Genomic DNA, 27901 nt, shown 5'->3' with positions numbered 1-27901 from the left:
CGGAAGGACTGGGAGATTGCTGAGAAGGGAATCACTTCCTCGAGGTGTAATTCATTTTTATTATTGGCTGGATCTGTGTATCGAGAACTGCCCTGTGCTCCATCCATCCTAGGAATCCTGCACACTGGTGAATGCTGGGCCAAAGCATTTCAGAGACAGAATCACTGTGAAGTGTTGGGGATTGGCAGGAGTTCTGCATGTGGGGGAAAACTCCGATTTTCTCAAGGGAGGCCCTCACTGCTGATTCACAAGCGAAGACTGATTTCTGTGGCAACCATGATTCCCGAGTGGGTGTCTTGCCCTTCCTATGAGTGTGGTCTGTACCCTAATTCATGAGTGGGGCTTTCATGGTTCGGGAAAAGGATGGAGGAAGCATGAGCACCTGCCTTCATAGAGAGAGGGCAGGAACCTGGGGTTCTAAAGCCCGCTCTGGAACGTACATGCTCTGTGACCACAAGCAAGTCACTGCTCGTTTGCCTCAGTCTCTCCTAGGACACTGCCCTGCCAGACTCAGGGGACAGGTTGTGGGATGAGAGAGGAGGCTAGCCCTGTGTATCACAAGCAGGGATGCTGGATGTGTTTTCTGAGCACTCACACACAGTCCCCAAAGCCCACCCCTCCAGCAGTTTGAGCGGCTTCTCCGGGTATCCCCATGTTACATATTATCATTGTAGGGGTTACTTGTTAAGACGCGGTGCCCTGGGTCTCCTTGTTCTACACTAGTGGCCCCATCACATGCCCAGTGCTATGCTTCCTGCTGGGGACACAGGACAAGAGTCCACTTGTCCTGTGTCCCCAGCAGGAAACACAGCACTGGGCATGTGCTCCTCAGGAGCTCCTCAGTCTTGGGGACAAGTAGATAATCTCAACCTAGTATGAAATGCTTGAGATCCAGCAGATGGGATGCTCTGAAGGCTGAGCAAACATTCCCAGAGAGGATGCATGGAGTCCTGCTAGAGAAGAAGGGCGTTCTTGGGGGAGGGCCTTGCAGGTGCAAAGGCCCGGAGCTATCAAATAGCCAGCCCAGGGTAGAGGGGAGGAGGGGATCGGTAAATTTCAGCAAAAGGTCAAGTGGGACAGGTAAGCACTTTGGTGGAAGGAGGACTTGAGGGTGGGGCCGATGGAGGTTTGCTGCAGAGGCTAGAACATCCGGAGTTGCACTCCCCAGTCCCGGCTTCGGTGGAGGAAGGGCCTTGCCGCCACCAATGCCACCGCTGGCTCTGGGGAGGATTATCTATTTTAGCAACTCCGGGAGGGCGGAGGAAGGGAGCGCCCAGCCTATGCCAGTTAGAGCAGGCAGCTCTGGAGCGGGCACAGGAGCTCCGGCTCCAGGCGCGGGAGGCTGGGGCAGGCTGCGCAGGGCTCTGCCTTCGGGCAGGAGGGCACGATGCTGGCGGTGTCACTCAAGTGGCGGCTGGGCGTGGTGAGGCGGAGGCTCAAAGGTGCCGGTGAGTCTAGGTGGAGGGCAAGGGGCCCAGAGGGACTTCCCGGGCTCCCTGCCTGTCCTCAGTCACCCCTGCTCTCCCTCCCCCTCTCTCTCCTGGAGCCTTTTGGGTTTCTCTGCTGCATCTCTCTCTCTCCCTCTGTGTCTCTGCCCCAGACCACTCCACTTCCTTCCCCTCTCTCCGTCCCTCTGGTTCCTTCTCTCTGCTCCATCTCTCTGTCTGTCTGAGTCTCTCTGTTTCTCTCTCCTCTCTCTTCCACTGTCTCTCTGGCCTCTGGGTCTCTCTGTGTCTCTCTCTCCTGCTGCCTGCCCTCCCTCACCCAGTTCTCTGCCCCACCTCTGCTCTGCCTTCTCTCTCCCACTCTGTCTGTCTCTGTCTTGCTTTTCTCTGTTCCTTGTCCACTGTCGCTGTCTCTCCCTGGATCTCTCTGGACTTTCCTGTATGTCTCCATCACCCCCACCCCTTCCCAGGGCATGTCCCCAACAGCCTTTTCTTTCCTTTCTGGTGAGGCCGTGGGACTGTCCAGATGGGCTGGGGTCGCCTGATAGGGGTGCTGCGTGTGGTCAAGGAGGGGTGGGAGGGAGCAAGGGGCTGTAGGTGGGGAATTGGGACAGGGTGCCACAGGCGAAGGCTGCCCGGCTCTGGGGAAGACTGTATGCTGAGCCCCAGCCTGTGCCGGCTCCCATTCACAGAGACTGTGAATGCACCACCTCCCTCCTCCCTGCCTGTAGATGGAGAAACAGGCAGCATAGGTGAAGCCGACCCCAGGCTTCACCTATGCTGCCTGTTTCTCCATCTACAGCCTAGGGAGGAGGGAGGTGGTGCATTCACAGTCTCTGTGCTTCAGGCTGAGGACCAAGAATCATCTTACTGTCAACAGGAATAGCAGTGGCAGACATTCACTCAGTGCCGTTGTGTGCCAAGCAGTGCATTCACTCATTCATTCCTCACAGTAGCCCTGCAAGGCTGGTCCCATCCTCATTCTGATTGTGCAGAGGAGGAAACTGAGGCACAGAGAGGTTAAGTAACTTGACTAAGGCCACACAGCTGATATACGGAGGCTCTCCAGCCAGTGAGCTTGTAACTGTGAGCATTTCCTAGACTCTGAGGGGCCTACACAGGGGGAGTCTGCTTCGGGGAGGTGGGCAGATGGGGGTGGGTGTCTGTGGGGCAGCAGGGGGCTCTAAGTCCTGCACTGGCATATGGGCAACTGTGGCCTGACATCCTCAAGTTCCCTGAAAGCCTGGTTCACAGAGGTAGAGCGGCTGGTGCCTGGAGATCATCAGGAGCAGGGCTCTCCTTGGGGTTGGCCAGAGATTCCTGTGCTGAGACCACCCCCACAGGAGATGCTCCCTCCCCCATTGAGGCTGCTGTCCTCCGTTCAGGTTCACAGACCCTAAGAACCCAGGGGATCCTCAGCCTGGAGGGATGGATGAAATCCTGGATTGGCTGCAGATGTGAGCTTCCCTGGGGTTTGGAGAACAGCCTGCTGAATGCTGTGATCAGGCTCTGCATCTTGGAGTGCAGGAAATGCTTGTGTTGGCCCAGACAGTCCAGGATGCAAATCTTGTCCTTCCTCTTACTCCCTGTGTGGCCTTGGATGGCTAGTCAACCTCACTTTCCTCTACCAGGAAAGTGAGCCCCCAAAATTGCCCTTCTGAGATTGCAGTGCCAGCTGGGGAAGTTTGGGACACACAGTAGACTCCTGGAATTTTTAATTCCATCTTCCCTTTAGTGACCCAACTACTTACTTCCTCTCCCCATGCACACACCACTGTCCCCAGGGCAATCACATCTGGGGCCAGCATGGCTCTTCATAGAAAATAAGCAAAGGAAAAAGGAAGGTGCATCCTGGTTGACTGAGGACACACTGAGTGCAGACCTGAGCCAGCTCCTGCCCAACCCTCTCCACTCCTTCACGGAGGGCACTAAGGGAGGAACAAGGAGCTTGCTTTGCGCATGCCGTGAGCCTGCACAGCCACGAACACAAAACCTCAAGGGAGGAGAATCCAAGTGATGTCAGAGGAGGGAAGATGTTTCTTCTGTCTCCTTCTTCAAAATCTTTTTTTCAAAAAATGCCTGGGACACGTTTCTCCATTTCCAGCCTATATTATTTTAATGGGCCATCCTGTGCTCATCTTTTCTGGTTTCTCACACTGTGATTACTTGGGTGGAGGTCCCCGAGCCACATGGCCATGTGAGACCCCTCCCATGTCCCCCAAACTGAGACTAGAGGGTATAGTTATTGCCTCGAGAAGGAAGCAATGATTTTGCTTGAGACAGGTCAGAAGAAGATCCCAGAGCAGGGTATTTAAGGATGACTAGGAGTTTGCCAGGTAGATAAGAGGGGGAGCAGCTCATGAAAATGCCTGGAGGTTGCCAGGTTTGGTGGCTCATGCCTGTAATCCCAGCACTCTGGGAGGCTGAGGCAGGCAGATTACTTGAGGTCAGGAGTTCGAGACCAGCCTGGCCAGCATATAGTGAAACCCTGTCTCTACTAAAAAATACAAAAATTAGCTGGACATGGTGGCATGCATCTGTAGTCTCAGCTACTTGGGAAGCTGAGGCAGGAGAATCTCTTGGACCCAGGAAGCGGAGGTTGCAGTGAGCCAAGACTGCACCACTGCACTCCAGCCTGGGTGACAGAGTGAGACCCTATCTCAAAAAAAAAAGAAAAAAAAAAAAGCCTGGAGGCTTGAAAGATCTGCCTCAAGACCCTGTGAGAGCTTTGGTCAGCGTGAAGGGTAAGGGGAGAAGACATAGGGAGAGTGGAGGAGGTGAGAGTCTGTGGCGCTTCCTGGGGGCAGTGGGAGTCATGGATGGTCCTTGAGCAGGAGAGAGTGGAGGACGGCTTTGAGTGTTAGAATAGGCTCTGGACCAGGTGCGGTAGCTCATGCCTATAATCCCAGAATTTTGGGAGGCTGAGGTAGGCAGTTCACTTGAGGCCAGGAGTTTGAGACCAGCCTGGCCAACATGATAAAACACCATTTCTAGTAAAAATGCAAAAATGAGCCATGAGTGGTGGCAAATGCCTGAAATCCCAGCTACTTGGGAGGCTGAGGCAAGAGAATTGCTTGAACTTGGGAGACAGAGGTTGCAGTGAGTCAAGATTGTGCCAACAAACAAACAAACAAACAAAAAACAAAAAAGAATAGGCTCTGGCTATGGTCTATAGACTGTAGGTGGGGTTGGGGTGGGGCCCAGGCAGGAGCTGAGGAGCCAGCACAGTAGGGTGGGCAGAATCAACAGATGTCGAGGCAGGAGAATAGCCTGTGTCATTTACTTATTCAACAAATATTTATTGAACACCTATTATGTCATAAGTATTGTTCTAGGCCCTTGGTATACAAGGGGGAACAAGCCAGACAGAAACCCCCATCCTTGCCCTCCTTAGCTTTATCTGCCTGTGCCCGCTCTGTGATTAATTATTCACTCCCTCCTTCTCCTCCTTAATGAGGCTCCCCTTGGCCTCCCACACACTTCCACATCCGGCTCCTGGCATTTCTCCTGGCAGCCACATCAGGGTCTCAGATCTGATTCCCAGCGTGGAAATGAGCCCTCTCCCTCCAGTGCCCCACTCTGGGCCTCTGCCCTCCTCCATGCCTGGGGGCACCAGAATTTCAGATCAGCTATGATGGCCCGGAGACCAGGTAACCTTTTTTGAATCAAAAAGACAGGGATAAAACTCTCATGCTGGAATTGCAGAATGCCAGCAGCCTGGAGTAAACCTCTAAACCTGTTCTTTGTTTCCCAAGCATTTATTGAGCACTTGCTATGTGCCAGGCACTTCCCATGTACTTTCTAACCCTTGCAACAGGCCTGTGGGTTATGAACTAAATCGCCCCATTTGCAGCTGAGGAAACCGAGGCTTAAAGACAAAGTTACTTTCCAAGTTTACACACCTAGGAAAGAAGTAGTGGAGCATGAGCCTACCCAGGGCACCTGACTTCCAAGTCCAAACATTTTACCACGGGGGCATTTCTCCCTGATCAGCTTATTCAGCTTCCTCTGCTGGGTGCAAGGGACCCCTTGGTTGTATTCCCAACATGTGGCCACTGGTCTGCTTTCCCCAGGTTCCCCCAAATCCTCTGCCTTCTCTCTGCTGCTTCTGTCCCGAGACAGCCCTGCAGAAACAGTAATGTCTGCTCACAAGTCTCCCTGCTCCAGACAGAGTGAGCCCAGCTTCCCACAGGACAGTCTCTCGCCCCTCTCCACCTGGCTGCCGCCTCCATGCACACCCCATCCCCTCTGTGTCCCTTGTGCAGAGCAGAGCCCAGAGTGGAGCCCAGGGCCTGGGGAGGTCTGAGCCAGACAGAGCAGGCAGAACGTGCTAAGCCTCTCCCTGGATGTCTCAACCGCACATTGGCCTTGCTTGCGCGTGTCTTCCTCTAGAATGGATGCTGATCTCGTCAGCTCGGATCCCGACATTGTCTCCATCTGTTGGCTTGAATGTTCAGTCCAGCACGACCATCTGCCTGTCTTAATTGTCCGGATCATTGTGAAGGCTCCCAGCCCTGTCTCTCCACCCACTGGGGAGATGGTCAGATGGAGCGGAAAGCACCTCCATCAGCCAAGGGACTGAGGCTGACCCCGACTCCCCATAGGTCCTTGGCAGGTCCCTGTTCCTCCTGGCCTCAGTGTCCCCTTCTGGGCCCCTGGCCCTGCTCTCCCAGGCCTGGAAGCCTTGGAACCTCCCCCCATCCACCCACTCACTCCCCTTGGGCTAACCTTGGCTCTCTGGTTCCCACATTTTGCTGTCTTGGCCAAGGTGATGGTGACTCATAAGCAGATGTGGTGGGCAGGTGGGCGGGTGAAGCGGGGCACGTGGCCAGCAGCCACTAACAGCCACATGATTGGGGTGGCTGGGGTCCCTGTAGGACAACCTTGGGCAAGATCCCTGCTCCTCATTGTGTCTGGGTGCCCATGTGCAGAGTGGGTTTATTGAGGAAGGTTTGTTTGTGGTTTGTAAGCAGCTAAGGGTCATTTGGAATTCAAGCTGGGGATGGAGGTGAGGGGGTTCCAGGCTGGCAGAGGTCAGAGCTGAAGCAGCCCTAGATACCACAAGTCCTACTCCTTCCACACGTGTACTCCTATTTTACACATGGGGAGATTGAGGCCAGTTTTGCTGAAGGTCCCCCAGCCAGTCAGAGGTGGAGGTAGATCCAGGACTTGAACTCAGGGCCCCTCTGAAGCCCCAGCGGAGCTGCTGTGGGGAAAATGGCATACTAGAATGTTCCTCATGACTCATCACCATTTTGGTGTCTTCTTCTAGGGGTAGATGGGCAAAGAAGCGTGTGAGACGGTGGCCAGTGGGTGGACAAACAGTGGGATGGAGAGGTGCCAAGGGCTTGGAGCCCCAGATGAGGGCCCAGCCAGTGGGAGGGCATCCTTGGGGACGGAGGAGACAGCAGTCTTGGAGGACTGGTAGGATTTGGCCTGGCACACAGGGACTAGGAAGACAGCAATCCTGGAGGATGGTAATCAAAGGCTTGGAGGTGCTGGGAATGGGAAGTGGGGAGGCTGGAGAGGGCTGGTGAGTTGGGGGTGCAGGGGACTTAGCTGCCAGGCAGCAGGCACTGGCCTGGAAATCCCAGGGTCAAGCTCTGTCCTCAAACACATGGTTTCTGCTGGGGCCCACCTCCAAATGCTGAGGGGCTCCCACCCCCACATTGCTACCCGATCTCTCTGGCATATTCTCGGCTGAGCAGCCTGGGGTCCTTGGATGGTCCTTCCCATGTTCTCATTCTGCCTGAGGGTCCGCCATGGGACCACAGCTCCTGGGTTCTCTTTCAATATTCGAGTCTACCATGAGGACACAAAATCTGGTGATCACCATATCCACCAAGCCCTTTTGAGAATGTGTATGAACTGAACAGTGATTTAAGGCTTTGTGGCCAGAGAACTGAGCTGTCTCTGGGCCCCAATTTCCTTGTCTGTAAACTGAGACAATTGATGATGACCCCAGCCTCATGAGACTGAAGTAAAGGCCCCTGGAGGTGAGAAACAGTGTGAAATCTGGGTGCCAGGTGGGAGCCAGCTGGGATTGTCGTTATTAGAGGCTTATTTTCCCATGTTTGCTGAGCCTCAGTTTCCCCCCTTGGACAATGAGGCACTGGGTATAGAGGATGTCTGTACAGCATGGTCAGTTGCTGTAGCATCTGGGAGGATGGTTTGTTCTTCCTGGTTGGGGGAGCCCCCCAGGAGGTGGCCCCAGAATAACGGGGTGAATGGCCACCACCGTGTCCAGCCACACACTGGGTCCCTACTGAAGCCACATCCAGACTGAGCTGTGGCCTCTCCTGCCAGGGCTCAGAGGCCACAGTGTGGGATCAGTGAGAGCCATAGGGAGGCAGGCTGCAGCTGGGATAACAAAGGAACACTCACCCCTTACAACTCTTCAGGAATAAGGAGGGCTGCTCGAGGTGGTGAGTTTCACTTACGGGAGTGTACAAGCTGTGCTGGACAGCAGAGAGGATTCCTGCATTGAACTGTAGTGTTGGAAGGGAAGAATTGTTGGTTTCTTTCCAGTATGGTAACTCAGAGCTTACGTACATTCATCATATATTTATCACTCATTCATTCTGCAAACACTTGTGTAGTACTTCCTGGGTGCACAACCCTGCCCCGGGCATGGGGTCAAAATCAGTGAGCAAGACAGTTGTGGGTCTCCCATTTAGTGGAAAAGAACAGGGAGAGGAAGAACTGAGAGGAAAGCCACTGGAGGAAAGGCTGAGGGAGGTAAAGGAGACACACCCCACATGGCCAGGATGGGCCTCTGGGTGGAGGGTATCAGCCTGGACTCTAAGGATGAAAGTGAGGAAGAACATTCCAGGCAAAGGGAAGAGCCTGCGCAGAGTGCTGGAGGAGGGAGTGCCTGGTTCTCATGATCCAGCCCTCTGCCCATCCTAGTTGGCTGCCTTAACAAAGTCCCTTCCTCTCTCTTGACCTCAGTTTCACACTGTAGAATAGGAACAGCAACGTCTATCCCATAGGACCCTTGAAAGATTCATGAGACAGTGTACATAAAGTGCTGGGTATCCAGTAGGCACTCAGCAAATGCTGGTCCTTTCCTTCTCTCTAGGGCATTTGCGTTTGGACAGAGGGTCATGCTTGATCCGTGGGTGGGTGGTCGGACTCCGGGCACGTGTTAGCCACAGGCTGACTCTGGGACCAAAGCTGGTCACAGGCACAGGATGACAGCTGTGCCCACCCCTCCCAAAGCCTCATCCACTACCCTCATGCCTTGATTACCGGCCACAAGGGGGAGTTGCTTCGTCAACTCCAGGGTGCTGAGGTCCGTGCACCGCTCCTGACAGCTTGGCCTGTGTTCAGCTGCACGCGCTCTCTGTGTCGTCACTGGAGGGGCCTCCGGAGAGCCTGCTCCTTCCTAAATGTCATCCACAGGACCGGTCACAGTGCCAGGAATGCCCCGATACAGTGCCCTGTCTCCTCCGCAGAACTGTGTTTGCAGAACCTGGCCCTGCATGCCTAGGCAGCCCACCTGCCCTTTGGGGGCCCTTTCGGTGGTGCCTTTCCTTCCCTCTTCCCACCCTCTGCCCAGGCTGTGCGCTCTGCCTGGAAGTCCCTGCCCGCCTCACCTTTGAGTGTTTCTTTGTCCCTCCAGACTTGGCTTAGACACCACCTCCTCCCAGCAGCTTTCCCGGACTCCTCCTCTGAGTGTCCCTGACTCTGTAGCCACCTTTGTTTTGGGTGGGTTAGTGGCAGATCCTCTTTGGATGTAGTCCCTTCTATAAGAGATGCTGACATTTCGACATGTGTAATGTTCTTGACCCACAGTAGGCCCTGTATGAGCAGCGGCTGGACTTTGAACTTACCTGGGTCTCTTGAGTCCCAGGCCACGACTTTCCCTAGCACAGGGCAGGGAGGGCCCTGTCATTCCTGAGATTGGGACATTTAATGCTGCCTTTTCCTGGAGCTGAGCTCCAACAGCTAATCCATTTATTTCCATGTTTTGCTTTCTGCTAGGAGGCAGAGAGAGGGCAGGTGGACAGTCAGAGCAGCCCCGAGGGGAGGAGGATGGGAAGCGTGGACAGACAGTGAGGCCCGACCCCTCACCCAGGAGCGCTCTGAGCACCCATTCAAGACAGTTTTCTAAGACACTTAGCTAACCCTATCCCTCTCTCCCTCTCAACTCTTCCAGCAGCGTCCTCAGGAGAGAATTCCAACTTCTAACATGCCATTCGAGGCACCTATTTATTTTTAATTTTTAAACTCCAAGTTCCAAAGGTTGAGCTAAATTTCTCAGTTCTAAGCACACATAGTTCTGGGCCGTCCCAGCGCCGGATCTGGCTCTGTGTTATCTGATTTCTTCTCCTTCATGCCCTATCCCCAGCCCGAATTACTTCCCTCTAAACTTGCACTCCGTGAAATAGGTCTTTACGTCTGTGTGCGCCCTTACAACATAGATAGCGCTTTATGTGTGTGCTTTCAATACATAAATGATACCACAGGGTAGCTCTCATTCTGTCTCCCTTCCTCCCTGCCTTTCCATCTTTCCTTTCTCCCTTTCTCTCCTCCTTTCTTTCTTTAACATGACACTAGGTTTTCTAAGATCCGTTCCTGTGGCTGCACTTCTAATTGCTGTGCCTATAACTTCTGTGTCACACTCCATGGGGTGCAGTGACCATGTTACCTGTCCCCTAACTCTAGGATGGAGTCCCAGGTCACCTTAACCAACATTCTCAAGAGTTCACACCCCTTAGGGACCTAGGGAGGGGGTGGGATTACTCTGTAATAACTTCCAGGAGTGAGGGTGCTGGGACACAGGTGGCCAGACACGGAATTTCTCCTAACACTGCCAGGTGCCGTGACTGTGGCTGCCTCCGTTTGCCTCCCACCAGCGGTGCTGTGACTTTCCATCTCCATTTCCCCACATCGTCACCAGCACTTGGTTTTGTGTGTGTTTCTAGCATTTGCCATTCTGAGGAGACTCAGGTGAGGGCTCGCTGTTTCTGTTTTCAATTCTCTGATGACAGTTAGTTGGGATGACTCTGCATGAACTTGGGGCCATTTGTCCTCTATGCTCTGTGCCTCGCCTGTTCATAGCTGATGCCCATTTTTCTTCTTTCCTGTTTTGCATCAAGATACATCCTGAGTCCATGCTTTCTGACCTGTCCCACCTGGCAGTTCCCCAACGTACCCTGTTGACTGTCATTAGAGAAGCTTTGATGTTCAACTGAAGGGGAAAATGCAGCTCAGAGCAGAAGGCGCCTGGATTCCAGATCTCCTGCCTCTGAAGTGCCTGGCCTATTTCCAACCCCGACCCCTCACCCCAGGCTGATCCTTGCAGCCCACCCCCGGTAGCTGCCTTGGCAAAACAGAAGCCAGGTCACGCGACGACCCTGCTGTAAGCCCTCTCCTCACACTCAACAGAATCCTGACTCCTCTCCCTGGCCCCTGCCTACCTTGTCTCTGCACCTCAGCTGCACCTGCCCCTCAGCCACTCCTGGCGCCTGAGCTTGATCTGCTTACCTGGAACCTCCTCTTCCCTTTGTGCCTTCTCATCCAGCTCCAGGCAGTTACTGCAGAGCAATCCCCTCCCTCTGCCTCGCCCACAGGTCCCTAAAGGGCGTGAAGACGCTGGTGTAGGAGACCCAGGGCTCAGCTTAAAAGTCACTTACTCTGGGCTGGGCGTGGTGGCTCAGGCCTGTAATCTCAGCACTTTGGGAGGCCGAGGCGGGTGGATCACGAGGTCGAGAGATCGAGACCATCCTGGTCAACATGGTGAAACCCCGTCTCTACTTAAAATACAAAACATTAGCTGGGCACAGTGGCGCATGCCTGTAATCCCAGCTACTCAGGAGGCTGAGGCAGGAGAATTGCTTGAACCCAGGAGGCGGAGATTGCGGTGAGCCGAGATCACGCCATTGCACTCCAGCCTGGGTAACAATAGTGAAACTCCGTCTCAAACCAAAAAAAAAAAAAAAAAAAAAAAAAAAAAAAAAAAAAAAAAAAAGGCACTTACTCTGAGAGTCTCTCCCTGACAACCTGCTGGGTATTCTCTGCGCCAACATAGTGACTGTGTCCGTCATAGTCCTCAGGACCATCTTGAATGCTGTCTGTCTGTCTGTCTGTTTTTCTTGCTGTATCTCTGGCCCTCCCAAAACCAGAAGCTCTAAGACAGTAGGGTCTGCCTGCTCTGTTCACTGCTGAAACCTCTGGCCCAGCTGACCTCTGGAAGGTAGTAGGTGCATAGTTAATATTCTCTGAGTCAATGAGTGATCAGAGAGACAGGATAGGGCCATAATCATGCTGGCCACCGCCCTGTGCCCACATGCTATAGTTTTTTGAGGTGTTCTGCTCATTCTCTGAGCTTCTCAACAAAGACCTTGTTAGTACAGACAACTTCATTCACATTTTAGAGGAGGAACCTGAGGCTCAGAGAGGCCCACTGTACAATTGTGCTCCCATGTCCTCCTCCAGGAGGAAAGCTATTGTGGGTGTCAAGGGAGGCATGGAGCCCAAGAGGGAATCCCTGGGAGCTGTTCCATCCGTGGCCAGCCCCTGGCCTGCTGGTGACTTGACCCTGCCCAGGGAGGGGGTTCCCAGCCCCTCTGAACATGTGTTGTCTCTGTCTGGCAGCATTGGGCTTCCTGAGTCTGTGTTCGTGTGCCTGGGCTGTGGAGAGTGGTTCAGTGCATGCATTTCTTGGGGTCTCTGGATGGGGATGCCATCAGGCAGGCTGGGCTTCAAATCGTGGCTCCCTCTGACGTTCTGCCTAAGGGCAAGTGGCTTCACTTTTCTGGGCCCTGGCTTCCTCATCTCTGAAGTGGAAATGTGGAGATTTCACTGGGATGAAATGAGAAAATGTGTGCAAAATGCTGGTACAAGGCCTGGTTCACGGAGTCTTTGCTCTGATGATGTTGACAGTGGCTCTTCCCAACATTCTGGAAACCTCCTCTACTGGGTCTGTCCACATAGCTGCCATGCTTTGCTCCTGTGGCTGTTAGAGCCTCCTTGACCTGAGACCTTCCGTGTTTTCCTGGAGGCTGGCAGGCTCTGTGGGTCTGAGGTCCACCAGGGCGGCCCACTGGGTGGCACTATCCTGGAGCTCCTCTCAGCCTTCTCTGAAGTCAGTGGGGGCTGGGGAGATGTGGGGTGCCTTGGACAGAGTGGGGAAAGACCAAACAGTGCCCCCGAAGAGGGGGTCACCTAGTGGTCCTCTCCTGTGGCTGCTGGAATCCCAGACTGAGCCTCAGTTTCCCCATCTGTAAAATGGGTATGATAATGCCTACCTGGCTGAAATGTTTAACAAGATGCAGGCTCTGAGAGGACCAGGCAGGGAGGGAGCAATTGTCCTGACTCGGCCCCTGGGGTGGAGGGAGGAGAGATGGAGGAAGAAGCAACCGACAGCCCAGAGCAATAAAGGTTTATCTCTCTTTTCCTTGAATTACCATCTCTGCCTCCCTCTCACCCAGACTTCATTTCCGGTTGTCACTCAGGGTCCCTGGTGGGCTCAGGACATGGCTCGCCTGTGTTATGATGAACTCAGCCCTGGAGTCTGAGTGGAAGGACGGAGGCCTGGGTCCACACCCTTGCTGTGCTGGTGGGGCAGCCCCGGCAAGGCCCTCCTTGGGCCTCAGTTTTCCCATCTGCGCAGCGTGGCCTTGGTTCTCAACCACAGTGGCACTGACCTCTGGGTGGGAGGGGCTAGGGATGCTAGGAACCCTGCAGTGTGAGAAGCAGTCCTGCACAGCAGAACGCCCCAGCTTCAGTGCCAGTGGTGCCCCACTGAGAGGCAGTGTGAGGGCCCTGCAGGCCTGGCCCTGCGTTGGGAAGAGCATGTGGTGATAGTGAGTTTGCAAAACCTTCCAACGTCTCTGACCCTCAATCCTCACAGGGGGCAAAGTGAAGCTCAGACAGATGTGAATGACCCAGGGTCACACAGCTTGTGGGTGGTGGACCTGGGATTCGAACCTGGGCACATCTGACCAGTATGCTTAGCTCCCTTGAACTTTCATTTCTGGCCTGTTTGGTGGCATTAGCGTGAGACTCTTGGCAGGCAAGTGGGTGGATGAACGCTTTTTGATTCATTGATACATGGTCTGCCCAATCCTTGGGGGTGGATGTTTTTTATTATTCTCATTCTACAGCCAAGGAAGCTGAGGTCCACAGAGGTTTGGAAGAGTGCCCCGATCACACAGCAATCCGTCTTCCAACTGTCTCACAAACCTAGGGATACAGGAGTGTCAGGACCCCTTCTGACCACGGAGGAGCTGCTCACCAGCTCAGTGGCCCTGCCATCTCACCTGGGCTGCTCAGTACCCCCCAAAGCATTTGAAACATGGAGCAGTCAGATGCTGTCCTCAGGAGCCCCTGGTGGCCTGGGTGCTCGGCAGGCCTGGCTTCCAGCCACCTTACATGCCCAGGCAATCTGTTCCCCTTTTCCTCTGCTTCCCTGAAGTTGGCAGCATTGGACAAGGAGGATCGTCTTTGGAGGCTGATCAAGCGGCAGCTCTGCCTGCTCTCGTGTCCTAGAAGGAGCTCTTGCTGCTCATCCCGAGGCCGCCTCCCAGCCGGAAATCCTCGTCTCACCTCCTGTCAGCCTGCACTTCATGTTTGAGGTCCTTGCAGAGCTGTCTCACCCCCTGTACTATAGCCATCCTTGGCTGTCTATGTCCCACAGGATGAAAGACAAACCCCTTAATACAGCACTTCTCAAACTTCATATGCATCACCTGAGGACCCTCTTAACCTGCCGCTTTTGATTCGGCCGGCCTGGGCGTGTGTCTGACAAGCTCCCGGTGACGCAGGTGCTGCCGGTCCTCGGACCGCACTGGGAGGAGCGAGACTCTAGTAGACCACCCCTGGCCTGGCTGGATCTCTGTTTCCTTCCTTGTCTCCTCACGTCGTCATGTGGGATTTTGTCCATGGACTCACACATATGCAATGGCTTTCTCCTTCGTCGACAAACTCCTTCCCATCCTTCAAAGTCAGGCTAAAAAAACCCTTCTCGGTGGACTCCCAGACAGTTAATTCCTCTTCCTCTGCACTCCCAGATGCTTTTACAAATCCCTGAAATCCTGAGGCCCATAGCACTGCCATTAATAATAGCAGCACTGGCGCCAGGCCTCCTAAGTGTGAAACTTGGCTCCATCCTTACCAGCTGGGTGACCTTGGGCAAGTTGCTTAACCTCTCTGTGCCAAGTTATTTATTTAAATTCTGTCTTGTTCCAAAATGGACCAGTAGTTGCTTCTGAACATACCCTTGGATAAAATCTAATGAAGATGTGCTCAGTGGGGTGTTGGGGACAGAGGGCAAAGGGGAGACGCTGTTTCCCATCTGCCTCCTGTCTCTCGGTTCTACAGTGCATAGCATGGCAGGCACTCAGAGAAACACTGCATGGAAGCTCTCTCATAATCCACAGCATGACCTTTCCAGGAGCTTTGGGTCCACAAAAGTAAACTCCAAGGAGCAGTGAGAGAGACAGAAACATGGCAAGGCTTCCAATGGCCAATCTTAATCACTCATTTAAATGCATCTATATGGAGAGCAAAATTTTTTTTAAGAGAAGGAGCAGATACAGGAGTTTGAGACCAGCCTGGGCAATATGGTGAAAACCCCATCGCTACAAAAAACGTAAAAGTTAGCCGGGCATGGTGGTGCCTGCCTGTAGTCCCAGCTACTAGGGAGGCTGAGGTGGGATGATCATCTGAGCCCAGCCAGTGTGTTGCAGTGGGACGATCATCTGAGCCCAGCCAGTGTATTGCACCACTGCACTCCAACCTGGGTGACAGAGTGAGACGCTGTCTCCAAAAGAGAGAGAGAGAGAAAGAAAGAGAAAGGAAGGAAGGAAGAAAAAAAGAAAGAAAGAAAGAGAAAGAAAAGAAAGAAAGAAAAGGAAGAAGAGAAAGAAAGGGCAGCTATAACTCCAACAGGCTGGGTGCCACACACCTGTCCTCCCTGAAGAGCTGTGGATGGAGGGAACGGAGGCGCGGGGTGAAGGTCTGTTGGAGCAGTTCACATGCATCCCTTCCTGCCTGGTTGATGCTAAGACGGCTCCAAAGTGGCCTCTGTGCCCTGGTAAAGGTCAGGGTCTTTATAGTGAGCCTCTCCCTGACCACTGCTGGGGTACCGGTGACCACATTGAATGCCTGCACCCCCCTCCCAACATGATCTGAGTCGTCCAGCAAATGCCCAACAAATGCAGGTCTTCCCTCTGCAACCTGACCCTCACCAGCCCCACTGTGGCTGAGACCTTGGCATCCCTGCTGGTCAAGGGAAACTCACCCGGCCTCTGGCCTCTGGTCCCTTACCCCCGGAGGAAACACATCTGAATTTGCTCAAAGAGGCAGGCACCTTGGGAAGTGGGTGACAGGATAGGGTCTCAAGTTTGCCAACACAAAGGTGCAAGTAGCCGCAACCCAGATTTAGAACGTGGATTATTCTAAAGGTGCCACCAGTGTTGGGCTGGCAGGAGCCAGTGTGGGGTGGCCCAAGAATTGTGGCTAAATTCCATGCTGGGGATCACTGTTCTGGAGGGAACCCACAGAAGCCTCTGGTCCCTAATTACTGGGCAGCCCTCTCCCATCAGCTGCAGGACACATGGAAAAAATGTGAGGCTCGTGTGTTCCCCTGCACCCAGTAACTCCATGGGAGCCAGGCCTGGTCTGTCTGGTTCTCTGTCGCTGGATGCACTGTGCAGTTGTTCAGGTTGTTGACATCCACCATTCAACAACCGGTACAACTGCACAGGGCGCCATTCAGTGCCCTGAGTCACCATCGCCCCACCCTTCTTGGTATCTGATGCTCAGTTGGTGCCAGCACACACTGGTGGGATGGACAGCAGGAGCAATTGGGCGCAGCCTGTCACCCCTTCTCACAGACAGGTAGAGGGGGAGCTTCAGGTGTCCATGAGGATCAGCCTAGTGAGTCCTGAGCCAGTGTGGAGGAATCCTAGGAGTGTGCAAGGCTAAGGCCCAGCTGGGTCTGGGAGGGGGCAGAGCCTGCCTGCTGTGGCTGGAGCCTGTGACCAGCTGATCCTGCCTATCAAGTCCAGAGGCGGCCATATCCTCTACCCAGCTCACTTTGTCTTTGCAAAAAGCTGGGTGGCCACTCTGTGAGGCAGGCTGCTGGGCTCATCTTCCCTAAGTCCCATCTTACCGAAGAGAAAACTGAGACCTCGGAGAGGTAGTTGGAACATTGGTGAGGGGGCTCTGGAGGGTCTTCAGTCTCAAGGGTTTCTAAGCTGAGACCTGCAGAGACGCCCTGGCATTGTTCGTGCAGTCAGAGAGGCTGTACTTCGTTTTGCTTATGTCCTGGGGTTCTGTGCAAACTCGATTGGAATCTGCTACTTAGAAAAAAAAAAAAAGTTTGGAAAGCACTGTTCCCTGCCTCCAGATGAAAAACCTGAAGCCAAAGTCCCAGGGTGAGTTAGGAGTAGGCCTGCTCTCTGCCCGAGAGCCCTGGGGAAAACCCCAGGCGTGCCACCTTCAAAGACTCCCTGTCCAGACCCACACTGCTGGGGTGGGGCGTGTCGGACCCTGTCCTGGGGCCAGCCTTGACAACAGCCATGTCCCCTTTAAGCAGAGAGCCGCCCGCTGCAGTGGGTGGACTCGGTGCCCAGCCAGTGGGAGCTGTGAGCTTCCCTCCCACAGCCCCTCCCTGGGGAGGGGAGGGAGGGCTGAGCAGCGTGGCTCCAGAGGGAGTTGGTGGGCAGAGGGGAGACAATAGCGAACATGCTGTGTGGGCTCAGCCGGGAGACCCCTGGAGAGGCGGGTATGTAATGGGGGGTCTGTGGGCAGAGTGATGGGGCTGAACACGTAGGTCCCTCCAGAGCTGCTGCCCAGAGAGAAGGGACTGGATGACTGAGATCCTGGACTGGAGACCCAGGGCTTGGGGAGGGTGGGGCAGGACACTAGCTGAGACTGTCTGTCTGACCCTGGCTGCTGTCCTGCAGCAGGATGACTGAGCCTCCGCAGCATAGGCAGGCAGAGCAGGCAGGTCTGGAGGTTCTGAGGGCAGTGCTCAGCCCTGCAGGAGGAAGGCCAATCCCACCTAGGTGTGAGGAAAGCCTTTTGCCCAGTTTCAGGATCTGCACAGCTACCTGGTGGGAGTGAGTGTCCGACCCAGAGGGGTGAGAGCCCAAGGCTCACGGGCAAGGTGGTGGTGAGGAGTTCCTGTGCCGGCACAGGGGGCAGGAGGCTGGACCGCAGCAGGAGGAGAAGCTCTGGCTTTGGGGTCTGGCTGGTGAGCCCCTGGGGCTCTGGGATTGTGTGAGGTGGGAGGTCACAGCTGCCACGTTCCTGGGTTTGCTGAGGCTGGGACCCAGGGAGGGGTAGACAGGGATTGTTCTATCTGTCTCTCCAGCCTCAGCCTGGGCTCACTTTATTCCTCCAAAGAGGGAGCTTGGGGCCTTGACCAGGACATACTACCACAGTGCCCTGGAGTTGCCCCATTGGTCCCTTCTCACACTCTTGACATATCTTTGCACAGCAGCTCCAAGGGCAGGGACTGTGGTCCTAGCGGAAAGAGGAAGTAACCAAGGCTTAGGGAGGGCAGTGGCCGAGCTGGAATTGAAACTCAGATGACTTTTACAGCAGAGCCCCCAACCCTGCTTCTGAGGGCCCAGCAGACTTTCATTCCCACCTCCCTTCCCATGGCGAGGAACAGAGCCAGGTCACCTCTGGACCCAGCCTTAGGGCCCCGGAAAAAATAACACTAATAATCATAATAGCTGGCTGTTTTTGAGAGCTTCCTCTGCGCCAGGCTCTGTTCTAAGCTTTCTGTGCATGTTCTCATTTAATCCTCACAACCACACTGCCACTTGGGTACTACTATTCTCCCCCATTTTACAGTTGGGAAAACTGAGGCAGAGAGATGCTAAGTGATTTGTCCAAGGTTATACAGCCAGAAGTGACAAAGCTGGGGTTGGACCTGATGGCCCACCCCTCCTTGGCAACTGCACTGTAAATGGAGGCACTGTCTTTTTGGCCTGGGCACATCTGTTCTTTCGACCCAAGGTCCAGGTGAGTGGGGTCACCTTGGTCTGCTGTGGTCAGGGCCACAAAGGCAGCAGTGCCCTGGAGACCTTACCTGGGGTACTGCCAGGGGGTGTCTCCCCCTCCTCATGGGCCTATGACCTCCACCTCGACCCAGGCTCAGCATCAACTGCCTGGGCCTTTGCCCAGTCTCCTCCCTGGCTTCCTGGCCTCCACCTCTTCACTGCCATGGGAGGAAGCTTGCCAAAACTCAAATCTGAGCTCCTGAGCCTGGCATTCAAGGCCCTTCCTGACCTCTTTGACATTTTCTCTCTGATGACTTACTTGACTGTTATCCTCACCACTGTAGCCCCATCCTGGGTCTCCTCCCCAGATGACAGAATCTCATGATCACACTTGCTTCAGTCTGCATCAGCACCAAGTCTCTTCTTTTGAAAAGTGTAAAGATGGAGCTTCAGGCACAGCAGGATCCAGATGCTCAATTAATATGATTAGGACTCTGGATCTCTTCATAGCTTGCTCTGCTTCACTTTAGTGAGCTTCATTTCTAGGCAGATCCTCTCTTCTTCTTAAGGATTCCTGATACCTTCAAGTTTAAGGTCAACCAGCTCAGTCATTCCTAAGGAAAGAGAGCCTATTTCCAGTAGTTCCAGCAAATGCCCCAGGAACAGCTCTCATTGGTCCAGCTTGTATCCCATGCCCACCTCTGATGGACCACTAAGCCTCTGATTGGTCAGGCCTGGTCATGTGGCCTCCCCTGGAGCTGGTGAGGGCAGCCAACAGGTGGCCACTCCATACACCTCCACATTTGGTAGAGAAGTCTGCAGTCCCGAGAAGTCAGCCACTGGCAGCGTGCCTCAGTGAGCACCAGGATTGGAGCTGGGTCTGTGGACCGGGCAGCTTTGTGCCCTTTCTCTGCTCCTGATGGACTCTGTCTAGGTGGGTCCCTGGGCGTGTCCAGTCTCACTCCAGGGAGTCTTTTTGCCTGCCACTAATCCCAGAGCTCGGGCAGGAGGGGATTGTGACCTATCTCAGCTGGCCAGGGCTGGGGCACACAGTAGGCCTGAACACAGATTTTGGCAGGAAGTCCCTCTCCATGTTCACTCTCCTGCCTCGAGGATGGGAGGCCTGCTCTGACTCCGCCGCCACAAAGACATCTTTGTTCCGAGCCTGCTAGGTCTGAGCGGGCACTTCTGCCATGCTGGGGGCAGGGAAGGCTCAGTGGGTGTGACTGTACATGTGTGAAGGTCCCCCAACTCGTCGGAGGGGCCCTCACCAAGTCTACCTCTTGGCTCTGAGACTCCTCGGGCAGGCCCGGCCTCCTATTCTACAGCAGGGGCTTGGCCCTGGGAGACCCTTTGCCTGAGTCTGCTCCCTGGTCTGTCTCTTCCTAGTCTCTGACCTTGAGAAGCTCATTCTACCTCTTTGATTCTCATTCTCCTAATCTGTAAGTGGGAATTGAATTCAAAAAATATTTGCTGAGCACGTACTACGTGCCGGACGATGTTGTCTATGCTGCGCCCAGCAGTGAGCAGACAGACAGAAGCCCAGCCCCATGGAGCTGATATCCCAGTGGGTGAGGATGATAGATTTTTTAAAATGTCATAAATAGTTAGATGGTGTTGATTGCCCAGAGGGACATGAAGCAGGGAGGGAGCAGAGGGGAGGCGTGGAGGTGCAGGGTGTGTGTGTAGTTCAAACAGGCAGATGGGGAAGGCCTCCCTGAAGAGGCGGCATTTCTACAAGTGCCTGAAGGAGGGTGAGAGAGGGGAGTTTTGTGGCTATCTGGGGAGGAGTTTTGTTGGCAGAGGGAACAGCTGGTGCAAAGGCCCAGTGTGGTGTGGGTCTGGTAGGCTTTGGGTTGAAAGGACAGACTTGCCCAGGCCAGGAAAGTTTTGCCTCTGTTTATAGCCCAGTTGCCGAAGCGGCGTCGGGCCCATAGGGTTGGATCCCAGCTTTGTCACTTCTGGCTATGTACCTGGAACAGGTCACTTAGCATCTCTGTGCCTCAGTTCTCCCAGCTGTAAAATGCAGAGAATAATAGTGCCCAAGTGGCAATGTGGTTATGTGGATTAAGTGAGAAAATGCATAGTGTGCTGGAGTTGAGCCGGCCAGGGGGAGCGTCAGGAGGTGAGGTCAGGGGGCCAGGGACTGACAGTTGTGGTGGGGACTTCTGCTTCTACTCTCCTGAGCTGAACGGAGTTTTCTTGCGACTCCAGGCAGCCACCATTGGGAAATTGAATGGTTCTGTGGGTGACCTGATTTTGAGGTCACGCTCCTTGGTATTGCTGGTTTTAGAGTGAGGCAGGAGAGCAGGACCCAGAATGCAGAAGGCCAACCCCCAACTTGAGCCTGCGCCCCCACTCTGCCATGGTGGGATGTTGGTCTGCCTGTGGCTCAGGCCTGCCGGGCAGGGCCCCTCTCCCTGTGTGGAGGAGGATTGTGGGGCTGGCAGCCTCTCCAGGTGATGCCATGGCCCCTGCTAGCCCTGATGCACCTAGCCTGAGTGCCTGAGCCCTAACTGAAGGGCTCTTGGGGTGCTGGAGCTGCCACCTTCCCAGTGCTCTGGTGCTTCTCATTTGGGGTCTATGGCCTCCTGTTTGGAGGGAGAGAGCAGAGCTGAGGGTTCAGGACGTGGTCTGTCGTGAGTTCAGGGAGCCCTGGGTTCCAGGTGTCTCTGCTGCTCACTGGCTCAGTGGCTTCTCCGGGTCTCAGACTCCCTATCTGTAAACTGAGGACAATCGGTGAGCCTCCCTCCTGTGAGTCTTAGGACAAGTAACTGACTTAGCATCCATTAAGCGCTGAGAGCAGACCTGGCCCAGGGAAGGGCCCAACACTGGGTGCTACTTATTAAGGTTCTGTTTTTTTTTTTTTTCCAATCCTTGGCAACAAATGACAAGCTTCAAAACTTTAAATCTATTTGTTTCCCTTAAAAAACATGCTTCTGCCCAGCTTATCTGATCTTTCTATGCTGCTCTCCCCATGAAGCCGGGCTTCCTGGGAGGCTTGTCAGCCGTGGGGATTGGAACTGTCAGTCTGAGGTCAGCCTATAACTGGCTTTGAGACATCTCCATTGAGCCCTTGCCCCATTCCAGCCCTCAGTGGCCAGGGAGGAATGCCCAAAGGAGCTGGGGCTCTGCTTGGAGCTGAGCAGCCCTGGGGCTGCAGGCATTGAGCTCTACCCTCCAGGCCTGCCATGGATGGGGAAGTAGGCAGGAAGGGGCCCGGAGAGTAGGGCCAGACCCCTTAGGGAGCCAGGAGGCCTGAGCTTCAATTCTGGCTCTGCCACTTAGAAGCTCTTTGCCCACGGGCAGTTCCCTTGACTCTCTGTGCCTCAGTAGGCCTGGTGGCCCTGCCCTTTATCACGGGATATCACTTAACTGCTCTGTGTCTGAGTTTCCTCATCTGTAAAATGAGAATCATTATTTTACCACCTCAAAGGTGGTGAGGATTAAATGAGATCATGCTTAGGAAGCACAGAAACTGGCACTGAATCACTAGGAGCTGTCGTCATCATTGATCTTTCAACAAGGTGAGGAAAGCAGGCAGGGAGGGAACTGTCATGTTTTTATTTTATTTTTTAAAGACAGAGTATCTCCATGTTGGTCAGGCTGATCGCGAACTCCTGACCTCAGGTGATCCATCTGCCTCAGCCTCCCAAAGTGCTGGGATTACAGGCGTGAGCCACCACACCTGGCCGAACTGTTATGTTTTATGGCTTCTGTGCACACTTCCTCCCAGCAACCCATGATGTGGGGCACCAGTATCCCCATTTTGCAGAGGAGAAGGCTGAGGCTCAGAGAGAAGTGACTTGTCCCAGATCCCTTAGCCAGTTGGCAGCCAATTTAGAATCAGAGTCCCAAGTTGGACTGACTCCAAAACCCATCCCTCTATTCCCACTATATCAACAGTGCCTTCCACGGTGGGGTGGAGCCGGCCTGGGGGCTGGACCGTTCTTGGTGGAGTGCTTAGTGCCCGTGTCCTCTTCGGCACCCAGGGGCCCTGTGAGCTGGCATGGTCCTGCTGACGGCTCACCGTCCCTGCAAATCAGGTCCTGCTTGCCCCAGGTGGAGCCTCTGGCCATTTGTTTTCTCAGCGGTCCCCTCCGATGCAGAGTCCTCCCTCCACGAGGCTCATAGAACAGGGCAGAAGTCGAAGCCTGCTGACACTATAGTCCAGCCCAGTCCCCCGCCCACCAGCTTCTTTCCAGCCACCCTGCTTAGGCAGGACCCTGGCGAAGGCAGCCTGGCAAGGAGCTGACTTCCTTTTCCCTTTGTCAAAGCTCAATAGCCCCCTGGGGCTGCAGAGAAAGGGAGATAATGAAGGCAAATTAGCAATGATTTCAAGAGAAATAAAATTTAAAAAAGCCCAACCACCCACCCCGGCTGCTGCGTGGGCCTGAGTACCAGGTGTACAGGTCTGAGCTCCAAGCGCATTTCTCCCTCTGTCCCTCCTCCCCTGACTTGCACACCCCACATTTGCCGGGACTGGCTGGCACCACTGCGGAAATGAATTTCCCTCTGAAGCGAGTTCCTACAGGACAATTGACTGAAGGCAAAAGCTCATAATTGCCCATTGCTGGAAGGAGGAGACAGGGGAAAAAAACATGGTTAAAAATATCTCTGTTTTTTATGCACGTTTCCAGCTGAAAATTGGTGGGAAAGATGTTTTTGAAAAGCCTTCATCTCTAAGCATATAATTACCAGGTCCTGGAACAAAAAAGAGAGTAGGAGAGAGCAAGCATGTTCTCTGAGGGAGGGGGCCTAGGGTCTGAACCCCCCAAGGGGTTTTCTATAAATAAAGTAATCCCCTCAACTTCTCAAGCTCTGGCCAGCTGGAGTGAGCCATGGGAGAGACACCACCATTTTACAGGTGGGGAAATGGAGGCCCAAGTCACACAGCCAACTGGCAATTCTAACCCTGCTCTGATTCTTGGTTTGGATGCTGCCTCAGTTTTCCCCATCTGAGTATGTTCATGAAAGGGAGGCCCTGTGTCCCCTCTGCATAGGCATCAGCAAACAGTAGCATTCCTTCCGGGCACCTTTCTGACTATGCCAGGGGTCTTGGGTACTCAGAAGCCTCTTATCTGGCCATTTGCCTATCCAGAATGGCTTCTTGACTTCCACAAGAGGTCACCATGGCCACGCCCTGCGATGCACACGCATTCCCTAGGGGAGTCTCTGGACGCCTCGGCTGCTGCACACTCACGCTTTGTCTGCACACAGTAGTATGACTTGTTTTGTGCACACAGTCAAGTCTCTTTGACAGCTGGAAAAGAGATGGTTCACAGCCTGAGCCCCAAACCAGCCAAAAACTGTAGCAGGAAGGGAGTTGGGGCCACTCAGTGTTGAGACCATCGGGCTCTTGCACCTCCGCTGTCCCTACGGTGTCATCGTAACCCAGTTTAGCACCTAGGAGTGCACTGGCACAAAATGTGAATGTCGGGATGAGGAAAGGGAAGAGAGAAAGTGTCAGAGATAAATTCGGAGGGCACGGCAGAGACCCAGGGCATGGGTCCCCCCTTTGTCAGCCAACATTGGGTACCCTGTGCTTCAGCATTCAGCAGCTTTCGGGGGTGCCATTGTTCCTCCGTCTGATTTTCTGGCTTGTTTTTACAATGAGGGCTCGCAGCTCCACATCCACTCTGGGATTCCACTGCTCTGAATTTGGTGAACTTGGGCTCTGGCTTCCTTGTCCTTTCCTTAAGAGATAATCCTTCTTCTTCCCCCACTTTCCTCTTAGGATTCATAAACCTGGAGCTAGCAAGCTTATCTCTGGTCTTCCCAAGACAGCTGGAGAGAGAGAGAGGGATTTTTCAGGGACAGAATCTAATCTGCACAGGATAAGACATTTTAATTCCAGAATTGCCCTCATGAAATACCAGAGATGTTCACTGTCACACAGTTGATATAACCCAGTCTTTTTAATTTTATTAGCTCAGAAACATCTTGTTGAATCTAAATGAAGTGCATATTAGGAAACTGTAATGGGAGCCATTATACTTAATGGGGTGTTGCCTGAATCCTTGGAGGCTGATGTGAACTGGAGGTGGGAGGGGGATGAGTGGAGCTGCTGAGGACCCAACCCCAGGGACCCTGGAAGTGATTCCTGGCTAAACTGCTATTTGATTTGTTATTCGTCAGCTGCTGGCAAGCAAAGGGAGCCCAGCCCTGGTTTGGTGGAGCAGGGTAGTTGGCGACTGGGACCTTTCTCAGTGGTTATAGCTGCAGGTGGAAACGCTCTCCAGCATCCATAGGCTCAAGTTGAGTGGCAACACTGACTCAGCTGAGTCCCGCCCTCAACTCAGCAGGATCCTACCCGGACCCAGGCTGAGCCCCTCACCTGTGACTCTGCCTGAGCCCCACCCTTAACTCAGGCTGAACCCCTCCCTTAAATCAGGCTGAGCTTCACCCTCAACTCAGCCTGAGCCTTAGCCCAGGCCACAGTTGAGCTCCTCCCCTAACTCAGGTTGAGTCCCACCCCTGACCCTGGTTGAGTCCATTCCTTACTGTAAAGCAGGCGTCCCCAAACTACGGCCTGCGGGCTGCATGCGGCCCCCTGAGGCCAATTATCCGGCCCCCCGCCGCACTTCAGGAAGGGGCACCTCTTTCACTGGTGGTCAGTGAGAGGAGCACAGTATGCGGCGGCCCTCCAACGGTCTGAGGGACAGTGAACTGGCCCTCTGTGTAAAAAGTTTGGGGACACCTGCTGTAGAGCAATGGTTCTCAATTGGGGGTGATATGGTTCCCCTAGGGCACATTTGGCAATCTTTGGAGTCATTTTTGGTTGTCACAGATGCTTCTGGCATCTGGTGGTTAGAGGCCAGGGATGCTGTTCGGCTTCCTACAATGCAGACGAGAAGCCCCCACTGCAAGGAATCACCAGGCAAAAAATACCCATAGTGCTAAGGCTGAGAAACCTCCCATAGACTGAGCCCTGTTCCCGGTTCTGGCTGAGCCCCGACCCTGACCCAGGCTAAGTCCTGATCTTGACTCAGGCCACTCATATCCTGACTAACCCAGGCCTGGCTGAACCCTAATCAGACCCTCCCCTCATGAAAAACACCTGACTGGAGTGGGTTGGTGGAAGTGGCCTCTGCCACCTGCAGGGACTGAACCTTCTCCCCCTCCTTTCTCCCGCTGCCACTGAGGATAGGAGGGCATGTGGGCCGCTGGGTCAGGTCTCACTTTCCATGGCTGTGAGGTAGGGAAGGAGAGCGAAGTTCCCATAGCTGGTGAATGGCAGAGCCTTGATCTCTACTCAGACCTGGCTGACCTCGGAGCCTCTTCTGCTAACACTGGGCTAAGCTGGGGCCACAGAAGTGGGGGTGGCAGGAGAGCCCTTCTTTAAGGGCCAGGGCAGGGTAGGGGAGCATGTGCAGGCTCAGGCAAGGCCTGAGGAAGGAGCAGAAGGTGCCTCGAAGGGCTGAGCCCTGAGGCAGCACAGGGAACGCACCAGCTTGATGGTGTGTCCCTTCTCACTTTGGCACCTGCTCTTGCCCATGTCAGCCCAGTACTGAGAAAAGAGACTTAGATGAGGAATGTGAAAAAAATGACCTGGTCGATGGGGCCTCGACCCACAGGGTAGAATATGCAAAGAGGCCTGGGATCTGGTCCCAGCTCTTGGTAGAAGCTGCTTTGGCCAAAGACCTCCCTTTTCTGAGCCTGTTTCCCCATCTGTCAAATGGGTGTGATCACAGCACCTACCTCCTCCCAATGTCGCTGTGAGAAGTGAATGAAGTGGAATGAGATTGTGTGGTGGTGTGCACAGGGCATGGCTGCTGCAGGATCTGTGAGTTTCCTCCCCGTCTCTATCAGCACATAGAGGAGAAACCAGAACATGCCCATCAGGCTGAGCCCTGCCCTTAACTCAGGCTGAGAACCACAAAATGCAAAATGAGGCATGTGCAAAATGAGGGATGCTGCAGGGAGGCTGGGGCCCAGCAGGTGACCAGACAACCTTCAGGCTTCAAACTTCTTTGAAATACTCAGGTGCATTCAGAGGAGAGTAAGGAAAACCTCAGGCATCAGAAATGAAGTGAGTGAGACAGTCAAGGAGATAAGGATGGTCTGTGTAATCACCCCATTAACTCTGTAAGAGAACTCTGGCCAGTCCAATAAGGCAAATAAGAGAAATGAAAGGCATAAAGTTTAGAAAGTAAGAAATAAAACTGTCATTTTCACAGATTATATGATTATGTGTATAGAAAATCTGAAAGAATCTATGGATAAACTTAGAATTAATACGTGAATTTAAAAGTTTAGAATATCTGCTTGCTTTGGCAGCACAGACGCTAAAATTGGAATGATACAGAGATTAGCATAATCTCTGTGCAAGAATGACATACAAATTCGTGAAGCATTCCATATTTTTACAAAAAAAAAAAAGAATGAATGAATAAGACCTAGTATTTGATATCTCACTAGGATGACTATAGTCAATTATAATGTAATTGTACATTTAAAAATAACTAAAAGGGTTTAATTGGATTGTTTGTAACACAAAGGATAAATGTTTGAGGTGATGGACACCCCATTTATCTTTATGTGATTATTATGCCATGCATATCTGTATCAAAATATCTAGTGTACTCCGTAAATATATACACCTACTACATACCCACAAGAATTAAAAATAATTTTTTAAAGTTCAGAATTTAAAACCAACTGTCTATTTATACACCAGGAACAAATAGAAAACGAAATTTAAAAAACAATACAATTTCTCTAGCTTTAACATACTTTAAATGCCTAGGAATACATTTAATGAAAAGAGGTATAAAACTTTTTCTCATACAAGTACACTGTTCTTGGGAGAAATTAAAGACAAAATGAATGGAGGAATATACTGTGATCATTGACTGGAAGATTCAATACTGTCATCCAAAGAAAAAGACATCAGTTCTACACAAATGGGCCTATAAATACAATGCATTTCCACTCAAAAAATGAAGATAGATGGAAACTAGCAGGATGAGTACAGGTGCTGCTGGGGCTTCTCTACGGGGGTAGCAGCAGGAATGGGGGGTGGGGAGGATGTCTGTGTTTCTGGTAGCCGAGGGCTTGGGTTTTAATGGCTCAGAGCTACAGGAAAGGATACCTTGTACCTTCCCTAGTTGGGATTGAAACCCTGGCATAAAGCCAGGATGTTTGAAGACCTCTATCCTCAGTGAAAGAGGAGACTTGGAAAATATTCACCCATCTATCAAGGGGATAAAACAAAAGCTTATTTGTCTCAACTCAGCCTCCAGTGATCTGTTTTGAGGATTCGTGATCCAAGGTCTTCCCCTTGTTTCTGGTGAACATTAGAATTTTTAATACCCCCATGGTTCTGGAGTCTTTGAGTCAAGATTGGTATTTACAATGCCATGGGGATATTGTAAATTCTAATGAGTTTTGTAAATACCCATAATCTTTGGCATCAGGGTAATGATACTTTGGCAAGTACCCGGGGGAAGGGATGGAAAATTCTCTCTGGACCCTGGAGCCCTACAA

At 53.2% G+C, this 27901-nt stretch overlaps 1 protein-coding gene and 1 pseudogene across 7 annotated transcripts in view; both read left to right on the top strand.

Moving 5' to 3' along the window:
- GRIP2 (glutamate receptor interacting protein 2) overlaps positions 1-27901 on the top strand; it is a 113850-nt gene that overhangs the window by 45133 nt on the left and 40816 nt on the right. For 3 of the 7 annotated variants that reach the window (XM_039477440.2, XM_010336924.3, XM_074404091.1), the window contains exon 1: positions 1283-1448. The exons of 1 other annotated variant lie outside the window; for it this stretch is intronic. In XM_039477440.2, coding sequence (XP_039333374.1) covers positions 1388-1448 — 61 coding nt within the window. In that variant the 5' untranslated portion in view covers positions 1283-1387. Of the gene's footprint in view, positions 1-1282; positions 1449-17059; positions 17185-27901 lie in introns of those variants that run through there. 3 more of the 7 variants (XM_010336926.3, XM_039477442.2, XM_010336925.3) reach the window with 2 other exon arrangements.
- LOC120367235 (U6 spliceosomal RNA) lies at positions 26681-26780 on the top strand (annotated as a pseudogene).

The sequence above is a fragment of the Saimiri boliviensis genome, chromosome 8 (assembly GCF_048565385.1).
Source record: "Saimiri boliviensis isolate mSaiBol1 chromosome 8, mSaiBol1.pri, whole genome shotgun sequence".
NCBI lineage: Eukaryota > Metazoa > Chordata > Mammalia > Primates > Cebidae > Saimiri > Saimiri boliviensis.
Note: the sequence above shows the minus strand (reverse complement) of the source record. Positions and strands in the feature narration are given on the sequence as shown.